At 38.1% G+C, this 14649-nt stretch overlaps 3 protein-coding genes across 3 annotated transcripts; 1 reads left to right on the plus strand and 2 right to left on the minus strand.

Moving 5' to 3' along the window:
- Positions 1-400: 400 nt before the first annotated feature.
- Positions 401-4315, plus strand: LOC127788384 (uncharacterized). The gene is made up of 6 exons (XM_052316570.1): positions 401-680; positions 1080-1222; positions 1363-1413; positions 2395-2616; positions 2734-2836; positions 3372-4315. Exons 1-6 carry the CDS (start codon positions 595-597, stop codon positions 3955-3957), a joined length of 1191 nt encoding a protein of 396 aa, XP_052172530.1. The 5' UTR covers positions 401-594; the 3' UTR covers positions 3958-4315.
- Positions 4316-4367: 52 nt separating this feature from the next.
- On the minus strand, positions 4368-6095 carry LOC127788025 (protein SRG1-like). Its single transcript, XM_052316144.1, has 4 exons — positions 5801-6095; positions 5379-5634; positions 4879-5203; positions 4368-4789 (listed from the first exon to the last, which is right to left on the minus strand). Exons 1-4 carry the CDS (start codon positions 6093-6095, stop codon positions 4541-4543), a joined length of 1125 nt encoding a protein of 374 aa, XP_052172104.1. The 3' UTR covers positions 4368-4540.
- An 803-nt stretch (positions 6096-6898) lies between these two features.
- On the minus strand, positions 6899-8772 carry LOC127788385 (thaumatin-like protein). Its single transcript, XM_052316571.1, has 3 exons — positions 8636-8772; positions 8406-8527; positions 6899-7753 (listed from the first exon to the last, which is right to left on the minus strand). Exons 1-3 carry the CDS (start codon positions 8694-8696, stop codon positions 7202-7204), a joined length of 735 nt encoding a protein of 244 aa, XP_052172531.1. The 5' UTR covers positions 8697-8772; the 3' UTR covers positions 6899-7201.
- Between the last annotated feature and the right edge of the window lie 5877 nt (positions 8773-14649).

Consider the following 14649-nt stretch of genomic DNA (forward strand, 5'->3'; position numbering starts at 1 on the left):
TGCAACATTGGTTAAAATTTGACTTTTTTTTTTTGGTTACTTATCCTCATTGTTTTCAGACAAAGAATATGCCAGAGTCTATTGAGTGGAAGATGTCACACCCTCTTTCTTTTTCCACTTTCCACACTAGATTGGCTTTTTGGGCAATAGTTTACAAATTATGTGCTGCGTCTAATAAACATGTAAAATCGGTGTAAACTCATATAAAAAAAAGGTCTAGATCAGAATTTTTGAGAAATTATTATAGTCTCTCAGTGATAATCGTTTGCTTAATGCATAGGAAATTCTGTCTGGGCCAAGTTCCTGGTTAGGCCTGTAATTGGGGCGGGCTGAGATCTAGCCCAACCCAGGCCCACAATCCAGAGGCGGCTGAGCCGTGCGATAAGTCCCCGACTGTTCTTGCTTCGATACTTCGCTGCGGTTCCTGAACCTCCGAGTCTTCTCCAGAATATCGTTCCGGATTCCAATCCACTCTCTATAAATCCGCCACTGATGCTTAGGGACCCCTCTCTCTTCTAGCTGTTTTCAGAAGACAAACGAATATTGCAATTAGGGCTTTTCTCACCCTCTTTTTCTGTCTTCAGCAGTACTCTAATGGCGAAGGACGGACCCAATTGGGACGGGTTGCTCAAGTGGAGTCTCTCTCACTCCGATGGAACTCGTTCCAATCGAAATTTGAGGTATCCCGCTCTATATATGTACGGATATTTGTTTGTGTTCTGTATTTGTGGCTGAGTTGTTTTTTGGATTTTGAAATGTTTCTGGGGGTATATATTTGAAAGGAAGTGGAATCCATCTTCGAATCAATGAAATAGATATGTAGATTGGATTTTGGAAGCTAAGCTTCCTGTGCCTGTAATTATGTAATTATATTCAGAGCGTGAGGTTTACTGAATGGAAGCATGGAACAACCGTTGACTTTAGGGCAATAATTTGCCCCACTGCTGGAATGGCATTGCAAAAAAAGAAGTTCAAATTAGGTTACATGTTTACGAAGATGAATGATCTGTGTGTAATTTCAGACTTTTTTCCACAGAATCAATTGACAGTAATTATTTTTACAATTTCGGTCTTTTTAGTGAGGAGGATAGAAGATGGTTCATGGAAGCTATGCAAGCCCAGACTGTAGATGTTGTTAGGCGAATGAAAGAGATAAGTCTTGTCATGCAGACTCCTGAGCAAGTGCTGGAGGAGCAAGGAGTTACTGCTGCTGACCTGGAAGGTACTAAAACAGGACTTTCAAAGTTTTAGCCCCTTTTCTTATTGGTAGTTTTGGTGGTTGAAAGCTATTTCTGTGGGTAAGCGAAAATTTGGCCTAATAACTTATCAATTTCATTATTGTTTATGATTTTGCTCTTGCAGACATGTTAGATGAACTACAGGAGCATGTAGAGTCCATAGACATGGCTAATGGTAAGTTTTTGCGCTTCATGATCCCCCCCCCCCCCCCCCCCCCCCCAACCCAGTTGTAGGTTTTGACATATGAACTTTTGTTACTATACAACATTAATGTCAACTTTTATAAGTATGATGCTGCTTGGTCTATGGGGATTGCTCAAACATATTGCTGTATCTTTTGTGATATATCTGGCATTCTTCTAGTAGTGTCTTTGTAACACCCGCAGATAGTTGAGGTATAGTAGTTTATCACAGATAGTTGAGATATAGTAGTTTATCTTTCCCGTGTCCATGTCACCAGTAATGACCCATTATCTTCCTATTTCTTTGTTATTCAGATCATTAATGTAGGTAATATTCACCTCTTGTTCCTTACTGTTATGAACTAAAGTTTTCTTCAGTCACATGAAGTGCTTATTTCTGTCTTCCTTTGTTTTACTTTTTGTCTCCCCAAGGTTGTGAAAAAATTATTTGCATTTGAATGTTCTTACCATTCCATGGTATCGAGAATTGGGAAACAAGTTCAAATAAATTTATATCCAAAGTGTACCTTTTCTTCTCATATTTCGGTCATTATTTGCGGGGCATACTCCTGTTAATGAATCCAATTACATGGAGCTTTGTATTGATTGTAAACTGGTTCTCTGAGAAACAATATAGAAGAAAGAAAGTTAGTCCTCTGTTATAGATTTTTGTAAGGCATTTTGAATTTTCAACTTGTTTTGATGTTTAATGATGATCAAATCCCTCTGACCGCTTGTTATTGAATCTGATGACATCCACCTGATGTCAACTCGGATTTGGTTCATATGACAAATGACAATTAGAGAAATAACTGTTAAACTGAATTATCAACTAAAAAGTTCAAAAAGAATGTGTAACATAGGATTTACTTGTAAACTAAATAAAGTTGCTGTAGATTTTAATGAATTACGGGATTTATGACTCTAGAAAAGGCAGTTGCATGATGCTTTGTTTGACTTTGGCACATGACAGATCTTCACTCCATTGGGGGTTTGGTCCCTCTTCTTGGTTACTTGAAGAATTCCCATTCTAATATTAGAGCAAAGGCTGCAGAAGTTGTGACAACAATTGTTCAGAACAACCCTAGGAGTCAACAATTGGTAATGGAATCAAATGGCTTGGAACCTTTGCTTTCAAATTTTACTTCAGATCCTGATGTCACTGCTCGTACCAAAGCACTTGGAGCAATATCCTGTGAGTATTGTGACTCCTTTTGGTAATTATTGTCATGAATTTTACTTTTGTGTGAGTTTGAGTTGAGTAGTTGACTTTATTGGTCTGAGAAATTTTCTAATTATGGGGGGTTATCAGCTTTAATCAGGCACAACAAACCAGGAATTGTTGCATTTCGACTTGCTAATGGATATGCTGCACTTAGAGATGCTTTGAGTTCTGAGAATGTGAAATTTCAAAGGTAATGGTGCTATCTTGTTTACTTCCAACTAATATAAATGGATTAGCTCATCAAAAGAATCTGACTGTGCTAAAATATAGTTCTCATTCTTTTCTTGGAAGACTTCTTTTATTTATTTTTCATTCTAGATCATCATTATCATCAGTTGTATCTTATCCTAACCAAGTTAGGGTTGGTGGCATGATATTTTTAATGTCAGATTAACAATAAAAATCCATGCAAAAGAACAATATGGCAAAATATTATGTTGGATGTCCTCAACCTCTAGTGAGGGAATGATTAATAAATTTTCAACACCATTTTCATATGAAAAAGTTCAATGAAATGACAGTGAATGAAGCTAATTGATATGGCCGTGTTTGATATTGTGAAATCGACTTGTACAACATGGAAATACCAACTGTGGGATTAAGGCCGGAGGTTTGGAATTCTTGTAGATGACCCCTCGGGTTTAAGGCTTGGGATTTTGGTTGTTGGTGGATATGAGTGTTGTTATTTAGTATTTAAATTTCTTACAGAGCTGGTTATCTTGCAGGAAAGCCCTTAACTTAATCCACTATTTGCTGCATGAAAATCATTTGGACTGTGATGTTGTAACTGAGCTAGGATTTCCTCGCATTATGATGCACCTTGCCTCCAGTGAAGATGCAGATGTGCGTGAGGCTGCACTTCGTGGGCTTCTTGAGCTCGCCCGTGACAGGCCTGGTGGAGCAGATGGTAGTTTGGGTAAAGAAGATGAGAAACTGAAGCAAATTCTTGAAGAACGGATTAATGGTATCAGCTTGATGTCACAGGAGGATCTGGGGGCTGCTAGGGAGGAGAGGCACCTTGTGGACTCCCTTTGGAACGCCTGTTATAAGGAGCCATCTTCTCTTCAAGAGAAGGGGCTTCTTGTTCTTCCAGGGGAGGATGCAGCTCCCCCAGATGTCGCCAGCAAACATTTTGAACCTCCTCTTCGAGCATGGGCTGCAAGGCCAGAAGTCCATGCAAACGAAGGAACTGAAAAGAAAGAAGCGCCTTTATTGCTAGGTCCTGGTCCTCCACCAGGTGCCACTCATATAGAGAGTAGCTCAACTTCAGATGCTAATGCAGGGGACAACCTTACCAACACAAGACAGTAATGCAGCATAGGCCATTCTTAGGTTTAGTTTAAAGCGTTTTCATGGGATTTTATTGCTGATCTCGTTGTTTCTAAGAGAGTAATTTTTGCCCCATATCCGCCCACCATCATGTAGCTCCACCCCCCTCAGATTAGCACTTCGATGTTTTCTTCCGGGTTTGAGAAATGGCAACTACGTTTTTTCTGGCTTGTACAAGATTCGCTGGTTCTAAGGATGCATGTTTGTTAATCTATTTATTGGCAAGAAACACTTGAAACTTGCCTACTGCCTGCCTGTTAAAGTTGGTGGTCTTGTAAATGAGTCCACTGTGATTCAATTTGCTGTTAATAATATCTGAGACGCATTCGGTTGTGGTGACTGTTTCGTTTCGAACATAGTATCATTTATAACATGTTAGAATGAATGTAACGGGAAGCATAATTCTGCCGGATGCTCTATACAAATTCATCATCCAACTTGACAAAAGCAATTACTTGACAAAGCAATTTATAGAACAGTACGACGTTTCTGAATTCTGAAGAGCCTCCGGCTAACCAAGAATTGACGAGATCGATAGAACAGAGACCGATGAAACTAGCGCTTGCTATTCGCTCCTTGCCATCTGGGTATGAGATTTTCCTTCAAGTTTCCGGTTTAACGATTGCCTGAGAAAGTCTCCGTACCTAACCTTCTTGTACAAACTTGAAGGCCTGTCAGGACTGATGAAACGATCGAGCGGGCCGATTTCGATATCGTCGTGCGGGAAGAGAAAGGTCGCGTAAGAAATCCTTGCTCTGTTCCCATTTGTTACAGCTCTGTGTTCAACACTTTTGTACTTCCCGTCGCTCAAAATCTGCCATTGGCAAGAAAAAGTTTAATTTCTTAATCAATTCGCCAACTATTTCAGAGCAATTTGAAAACTGGAAGATTGCTGGAAAGTACCTCAACGACATCTCCAATGTTCACCACAAGAGCATTTGGAATTGGCTTCACAGGCACCCAGTCGCCGTCATGCCGGATCTCTAAGCCATCGACATTCTCTTCCTGCATCAGTATGGAAATTGTGCTTGAATCCGAGTGGGGGCTTATGCCCAGTACCTGATCAGGCTTTGCGCAAATTGGGTAGTAATTAACTCTCAAAACTTGCACCAATTCCTTGTGCAATTTTGAAAGGGCGTCGTCCTCCAGCCCCATGATCAGAGATATAGAGCTCAGCAGCTCCTCTGCAACCCTTCTGACTTCACTTGAATAGGCCTCAATGGTCTCTCTGCACAGGATAATTTTAATAGCTAGCCGAACTAAAATCATTAAACCACTAGAGGTCTAGTGTTCCAAGTTTTAATTTCCCGTGAGCAGCCTCTCATTGGCCATGGGAGTCTGCCATCCCGAGTTTAAGGGTAAAATGAGTAAGTAAAATCATCCATATATAATTGGAGACTTACCCCAATTGATTTGGTTTGGCAGGCCAAAACTGAAGCCTCCTGAATCTAGATGGGTAGACAACAAGAATCAGAGCGTCGGACCAGTCCAGCTTCTGCTCTTCAGAAACCACATAGGCATGGCCATAGCCTTGAATGTCATTTGGGGGCATCGAGTACTCGTTCTTCTCTTCCAATGCTAGGTCAAAAAAACCGGCTGAAGCATCCTTCATGCGCTGTAACACTTCTTCTGCCACTCCATGATTAACCACCTGCCAAGCTTTTATCACCATTAAGACAATACGCAAAAAGGTGTACATATATGGTACTCAAAAAGGGCTTTATCAGTGCATGAGAATCCCTGCCCTGCGACGGTCAGACAGGGTCATCCCCCCCCAACCCCGAAGTTGTTATCGGGAATTGGCTGATTGCTTGCTGGGTAATACATATGGAAATATATACCTGAAAGAAGCCCCATTCTTTGCAGGCCACATCCAATTTCTTGAGCTCCTCCTCTTGTCCATTAGAGAGCAGGAACAGATCAATGATGGGAATCTCAGAGGAAAGGTGAGTTCTATCAGTGCTTTTGGGTCTCTCTTCTTGGTTTCTTATGTATCTCTCAGGAACATGTAGAGGGTTCTTTCTCACCATTTCTTGTACATTTGGCACAGGCAAGGAAGGGGCATAAGTGGGAATATCCTGTTCGATCATTGCTGTTTGATGATCAGTGCTGGATCCCATCTCTGCTCAAATTTATATATTTACATGAATTTATAGCAATGGGCTATACTGATCTCTGGTTGATTTCTGTTTGCTAGCGAACTGGGATCCTGTTCTTGCTCTTGGAAATGATTCTTCGTTGAAAAAATTATGTTGTCTTCTTCCCAGAACTTTATCAAATAGCAACTCTGCTGTGGAAATTGGAATTCCCGAAAAGGATCTTCATATATTTTTATCCATTTCTTTAGATCGAGAGTTATATATTTCACTATTTGTACATCAGGTAACTATATATACATACCCAGTTTAGTACAGTTAGATCCATTCACAATTTCACAGGCTTGTACATAGCATGTGTTTTTTTCCTAAGTTGTGGTATGAGACAGCTTAGCTGGGTGGCGGTCATTTGTTTTAGTTTTTGTTTTGGTTCACGTCCTCTTTTGACTGAATTGCCAACATAATTTGTCAGTATATATGGAGAGAGTTACAAACTTGGCGGGGGCATGCCTGCCCATAAAAATTTAAAAATTTATTTTATCTTTATACTTTTTTATTTGATTTTTTCCTTGTGAAGAGGCAAGATAATACATAAATTTTAATAAGTCTTCCTACTTATAAACTTAGAGCTTTATAAGTTTTTCTATTTAGGTAAATGGTATTAAAACGTTTTCCTCTTTTATTCATCATGAGTTTAAGTATAAAAATTATCTTCACACTCAACTCTTCAAACCAAAGTCACCTAACTTGATGTGCAGGGCAAGGGCGGGCTACCTTCCTCCTTCTACCTCCCAAGAACTTTTCACTGACCCACTGCACTTCACATTTTTTTCATATACTCCCATCTTTCAACATATTTCATATACACTATGGTTTTCATGTGATGTTTTAAAGGCTAAGGCAATCAAGCTGGTCTATAATTTACTTTGGGATAGCATCTAATAAATGGAGTCACTTGGCAGCACCAATTGTTTGTTTACTCATCACTCATCTCTGCCATCACAAACAAGAATATATATGTGTGTGTATAGAGCTGCATGCAAATTACAGAGAAAGCAAAAGCCAAAAAGAGGGAAGGAAGGAATCATCTGCTCAACAAAATTAAGGACACCAAAAGCCTCCTGTGTCCCTCATGTGGGTGGGCAGAAAGTGATGACATAGCGTGAGGCCCTGCACTTGTTGAGGCTGGAAACGTCATCAAAAGCATAGCTATAGGCCTTTGGGCAGATGGCCTTGAAGAGATGCGCAAACAGAGTCGGCTTGCAGGTGTCGCGGTTTCCATAGCTGCCTGTGCAGCAATACTTGGCCGATTGCATGGCCAGGCACGCGCTCTTGCACCCCACTACCTTGCCGCCTCTCCTCTCCTCCAGCGCCGACGGGCAGCAGATGTTCAGGTCCACCTCACACGACGCTACGCCGCACCCTATTCCGCCCCCGACCGGGCCCATCGAAACCGGCAGGTTGAACCCATCGACCAAGCTCACGTCGTAGAAATGCAGAGGCGAAGTTGAGGACCCCAGTGTCATTTCCACCACCGTGGCCGGTGGAACTCCGCCCAGGCCGCGGCAGTGTAGGAGGCCGGAGCAGTCTCCCGTCTCGCACGAGCCGTTTCCGTTGCTGTCGAATGAACATCCTTGCCTCCCCCATATTCTCCCTGACCACTTCTCCGGCACGTCCATTACCTGTGGGAGGATGAGGACTTAATTAATTATATTTTGGAATAAGCTTGTTTACTCGCTATTATTTGCAATCTCTAAATACAAACATTGTTAATTCTATAAGAAACATGAACTGTTAATTACATATACATATATGTGTATCATGAACAAAGAGTATACTTTCTGCCAAATCCATCCGCTCCTATACTCTTCACTCTTTTTCGTTTAATCATTTAATTTTTTTTGTTATTTTAATTATACCCCTCAATTTACATTTTCGAATCAATTTAGTTTTTTTATTTTGACATTTTTTCATGTGGCAACTTAAAATTTTTATTGTTTCGATTACATTCTAGTAATTATATTTTTAAAATAATTTAATTCCCCTATTTTGATGTATTATAAAAAAATAAAATGAGATGAAATAATTTAATTTTTTTGTACATATGAAAAGATAGGGGTTAAATTAACTTAGAAATACAAATATATAGGTATAATTGAAACAATGAAAATTTTGAAATATCACAAAAAAAAAAAAAAAAGATTAAAGTAAAAATTCAAAAGATCATACTAGAAAAATATAAGAATACATGGACAAAAATATGAATTTAGTCGCATACTCTCACACGTTGAACTTGTACTACATCCAGTACCAAATTGTTATTTACAACATTACCATCTCCTGACCGCTTCTCATGTGGAAGCCACCGTTCCTTGGCGTTGGGTGGCCGGAGCCGCCGAGTATTCCCGGCCATACGCTTTCATTGCAGTTGTTTACAAGTATGAGTTGAGCCCCATCTGCAACCAGAGAGTACAAAAAGGAACAAATTACACCAATCAGTCAGATAAAGAACCAAAAGTAAAAGAAAGAAGAAGAAGAAGAAGAACTAAATGGTCTGTAATTACTTGTGAGTGAGAGAGAGTACAGTAGCAGGAGGAGGAAGAAGAGAGAGGAAGAAGTTGGCATTGTTCAACTGTTTGAAGTTGATGTGTTTGAACAAGAGGATAAGGTTTCAAACAGCAGTACTTAATGCCTGCGTACCTCGTTACCTGCATCTGTTTATATATACCCGGCAGCTCTGCCACTTCCACTCTCTCGTTAAAGAGAAAAAAGGGGCATATATGCATTGCTTCCAATGGAGGGTTTGTGCTCTTATGATCAATGTTCTCTTGGATTAAAGTGGAGGATACCTTAATCCAGATAAAGAAAAAGTTGCAACTTATTATGATAGTGTTTCTAATTACAGTACTGTGTTCTATTTTGGGCTCTCCCTAGGGTTTTGATTAAGTTCAACACGTAAACCCACAAACATTCTTTTCTTTTTTTGTCTTTTCGGTAAGTTAAACCCTCAAACTTTACACTTCATAATGAATTCTTGGATCTTGGATGGGATCTATCCCTTGTGGGCACCATTGGCCCTCCATCTACATTGCCCCATGTTATGATGAGGTCAATAACAATCACTAACTTTTAATTTTTTTTTTTTTTTTTGTAGTCAAAGACATCTCGGGTTTAAACCAAGACCAATAGTACCATGGATTTCAAGTCCAAAACCCAATATCAAACTCGGGAGACATATCAAACCCAAATGAAATATCTAATTCAAAGAATTGAATTCAGACCTAAACCCAATCCTACATCACTTTCCATCAAGATCAACCCATGGGCTCCAATCCTATTATCCATGTGCCACATTATCTTAGTCATCCATTAGGTTTGCATTCGATTATCCACGTGACACGATTATAACCCTTCATCAACTCCACAACATCAATATAAGAGTGCATGTAAATTTTAAAAGTTATATATAACTAATAATTAATAATATCATTAGTATATCATTATAATTACTTCACTTTACATTAAGTCTCGTGACTGATTTGCAAGTGGAGTGATAATTGGACAAGCTCGAAATTGAGGATGGCCAAGAACAACTCGTTGTAAAAAAAAAAAAAGATAATTAGGAATACAGCTCCAACCATTATCAAAAATGTCATTTTCCTCTCTTTATTTTTATTTTTTTTATATTCCTATAACTTTTTCCACCACTACTCATATAGGTGGTTTTATTAATCTAATTCTCACATATTCAAATAATCTTATTTTTATTTATTTTTATTTTTATTGTAATTTAAAACTACATATAGAATACATATTTAGTTTTATACACACACACATATATATATGCCTTGGAATATTTGAATAGTTTATAACTAAAAAAATCAATATAACGTTAACTTCTATGATGAGTTTAATTTGCTATATAATAGATTATATATATAGGCAAATTACTCAAAAAATTCTTAAAATTTACACTGTGTATCAATTATATAATGAATTTTAACCTTTTCAAATATATATCTAAACTTTCATAATTATAACAATTATGATAACTTTGTAAAATTTAAACTAATGGAACAACTTTCCATTCACAAACTAAATTTTTTATTTTTACAAAAATTTGAAAAAAGAGAGAAAATTTAAAAAATGGGTAAATTATACTCAAACCTCTTCATTACTAACTATACGTTACTTAAAATTTGTTAAAAAATTAAAAATGAAAAAATGTAAGAAACAAATAATTAAATTGTACTCAGACCCTTTTGTTACTAACTATGTTACTTAAACCCTAACTAAGTTAAATTAAATTAATTAAATGGTAATTAAGTAAAACCAAAACTTAATTTAACCAAACAAAATAAAAGATCAAATCGAAAAATTAAATATGGAAAACACTGATGAGCATAATTTGTTCTTCGGTCAGGTAACTCAAAGGTCCCTTTGGTGTTTTCTTTGTTAATTTTTTTTTCTTTTTCTTGGCTAAACCTAGTTTTAATTTTACTTAATTAATTTAATTTTGCTTAACTAGAGTTTAAGTGATGGAGTTAGCAATGGGAGGGGGTTTGAGTGCAATTTATCATTTTTTTTTTTGAATTTTCTCAATTTTCATATTTTTAGAAATAAAAAATTTAATTTTTAAATAGAAAGCACTCCTCCATTAGTTACAATTATGAAAGTTTAAATGATATATTTGATAAAATTAAAATTTATTATATAATTAAGACATAGGGTAAAATTTATAAATTTTTTAATAATATATTATATATATATATATATATATGAATGATATAGATGGGGAGGTGGCCTTTAATTAAAGGGGGAGCAAGATTGCAGGGGAATAATGGGATTAGAGAGTGGCTTTAGTGATAAAAGCAGTGGTTTATCAACTGGCTTTGTTGGAAAGGGAGCATTCGTAAGAGGCATAATCATGGCTCTTTACTTTTTTCAATGCTTGTTCCATAAGAATTAAGATACCCCCCCCCCCTCATACTCATACCTCTGTAATAATTAATTATTAGGCGGACACATAGTAAAAATTACAATGAATGAGACTTTGTTTTAATTTTTTTTTAAATACTAATAATTCTTTTGTCACTTAAAAAATAAATAAATTGATCTCATTTCTACAACAACTCCACTTCGGCATTGGGACCCACCCTAGATTGCTGGCCGGGGTTGAATCTTAGAATTGCATGCAGCAATCGGAGGTTGCATTTCTACAGGCCACACTCATATTTTCTACATAAAAAGTCTTATCACTTTCCTGGATATTAAATTTAACTTATTAAATATTTAATATTTATAATTTATACATATTAATTATCTAACTTGATTTAAAATAATGCATGAATTACACGCGAAATGAGTTGAAAAGAAGAAAAAAAAGAAGAGAACAATCGATCCAACTGATTATTCATTTTGCCTTCGACCATCGTCTTTGCTCCCAACTTCTGTCTCATGTGGTCTTGACTCAAATGAAAAAATCCATCGACCATCACTGTCTTGACCAATCCCGATAGTTACATGCGAGATGAGCTGAAAAGAAAAAAAATAGAAGAAATAAAAAAAAGAACAGAAGAAGAGAAGAATCAATTCAACTAATTATTCATTTTGCCTTCGATCATCGTCTTTGCTCTCAATTTCTATCTCATGTATCCCTTTGACTCAAATGAAAAAACCCATCAGCCATCACCGTTTTGACCAATCTCACAGGCAAGATGAGCTAAAAAGAAGAAAAACAAAAGAAAGAAAAATAAAAAAAGAACCAACTGACTTGAGCCTTCCTTCCACCCTCCCCTTCACCTTCGACAGTTGTCTTTACTCTTGCTTCTCGTCTCTCGTTTACCTAAATAGAAGAATTGAGTCTTTCGTTGGTCGTCGCTGTCTCGATCGATCTTGACCATTCCTTTATTCGATGATCAACAACCCATGAGTTGCGACTAACCCACTATTCCCCTTATCTGATCGGCGACCCGCAACTAACTTATCATTCCTCTTCCTCTTTGATCTGATTGGTGACCCGTAACTGACCCATCTTTCCCTTTCCTCTTTTCTCTAACCAGCGATCCATGACAAACCTGCTATTCCCCGTCTTTTTTGCTCCAATCGACGACCCACAATTTATCTATTAGTGAGTTTGTAATTCGATGGCCGCTAGTATTGTTGTTAAAATCACAAGTCGACACGTACAATTTTACGAGTCATGAAACATAAAATGAGTTAACTCATTTATAGGATCGAGTTTTGATAGAATCGGCCCAGGATCGTGAGTCAACTCAGCAAACTTGATAAAATCAGTCCGAGTTTATCGAGTTCACACTCAACCTTGGTTTCTAGGTTGGAGACGGACTAACTAACATGTATGCTTGTTTTCCCATTTTGGTCTTCTCGTGCAAACCCTAAATGGCTAAGAGTAAGCAATCGGCGTTCCATTCCCCCATGCTACGTGCGACGTGCTTGATCGGTACTGGTGCAGCGTGCTTGTTATGCTACGACAAGGTTGATCACCTACTACTCTGTGTCCGATTGCTAGTGCTGCATTCAGTTGCTAGTTGTGTGTGATATACTCTTGTCACAACCTAGGCAACCACTTTCAAAAGGTTGTTGCTTAAGCCAGACTAATATACCCAGGATCTTCTATCTGGTAGACCGATGTGGGATTCGACACTCTATAGTAACACACACCCCATCCTCCTATCAAGATGTGCAGTGGCCCCACTGCATAGCCCCCACCGTCGCCAGATCAGTCGGTCAGCTCTAATACCACACTTAGCACCTATAGTACAATATAGACTTTCATAAATGTACACATGCTCATATAACATCCTTGGGACCCACATAAATCACACTTGCACCCAAGGCCTTAAAAAAATTACATACAACATATATATATATATATATGAAAATAACTCATCTCATCATCTCACTATGGATCGAGTCCCACTTATCGAGATCCCAACCATAGCTCACGCGTATCAAGTGTCATCCACAAGTTTTGGATATCCTTTTCCCCTCTGCGAACATAATCGTCGTACAAAATAATAAGCGCGTTAACATATTTATCATGTATATGTAAACCATTTGAAACCATGCATATATAAATTTATGCACTACCACATGATACTCAACATTATGCTCGTGGATGACCTCTTACAACATGTACAGTTCAATAACATTCGACTTTGCAGTATCGATAGATAGACTCGATCAAACGGACGACCGTCAGTACCTGATATCTAAGACAGTCGACAATCTTGCCACAACAATCAACAGTCAAAGCCCATACATCTAACGGTCGACATCTAGGGCACGATCGGTCAACCACCAGAACCCAATAACTTAGACGGCTAGTATGAGAGACTCCAAAACACACATAACGGCAAACATAGATTTTGAGATAACAAACTGGCAGTATCAGTCAACCATATCCAAGCATCGATCGATAGTTCCTTTGCTTAGACACTGGTTGTTGACATCTACCCGAGCAATAGTTGACAGTCCCTGTGTCAATACACTGGCAGCCGACACCTCACAATGGGTCAATCGACAAACACTCCTCACAGACACTAAAAATGGTCGACAACTTGGGTGGAACGACGGTCGACTCTTCCTGCGACTCACGATTCGACCAACATACAAGAAAGACTCACAACACATACAAAATGCCTTCTTACCCACATATCCTTAACCCCAAAATAGGTTCGGCATCATTCCTTAAAAATATGGGGTGAACCGAGATCCCTTATTGGCTTTTGAATAAAATTTAATAAGTGTTCAAGGATTCAACAATTCGCAACACAATAAGATACTGACGAACGGATTCCAAAAGCAACGGTTACAAACACAACTCTTAGACAAAGAGGAAATAGATTTACTGAACTAAAAATAAAGGGTTGGAACTTACATCAATAAGAATAAGAGATTGGAACTTGCATATGAAACAAAAAGGAAAACAACTTGCATCAGAAAGAAAGAGAAGTATAAGAACTTACCTCAAAATTGGAAAAGAAGCTTAAGAACTTACTTTAAAGAAACAAAGTATAAGAACTTGCATCTGAAATAGAAAAAAGACATAAGAACTTGCAACAACCTAGGCAACCACCTTCAAAGGTCGTTGCCTGGCGCAGACTAATATAACCAGGATCTCCCTTTTGGCATACTGATGTGGGATTTGGCACGCTATAGTAACACACACCCTATCCACCGGGGCATCTGTTATTGTAACGTGATGAATCCCACATTGGTCCACCAGATAGGAGATCCTAGGTATATTATTCTAGGTTAGGCAACAACCTTTGAAGGTGGTTGCCTAGGCTATGAGAACTCTACTACTCTGTTTCGGCTTTGTTTGTTCACCACTTCACCTTCAAAGTTCAATGCCTCAAAGCCAGAGGTATATAATTATTATATATGTTTTGCTAACTACTGAGTCCGATTGCTGTGCTTGTGTAGTTAGTGTGTTAGCGTGCTTGTTTGAATTTGCATCCAAGTGTTTGTACGGTGGAATCTATTATCATTGTTAGGATTCGGGTTCTGATTTTAGGATGCAATTTTCAGTTAGACATGTTATTGGGCAAGG

This window comes from Diospyros lotus, chromosome 13 (genome assembly GCF_014633365.1).
Source record: "Diospyros lotus cultivar Yz01 chromosome 13, ASM1463336v1, whole genome shotgun sequence".
Classification (NCBI taxonomy): domain Eukaryota; kingdom Viridiplantae; phylum Streptophyta; class Magnoliopsida; order Ericales; family Ebenaceae; genus Diospyros; species Diospyros lotus.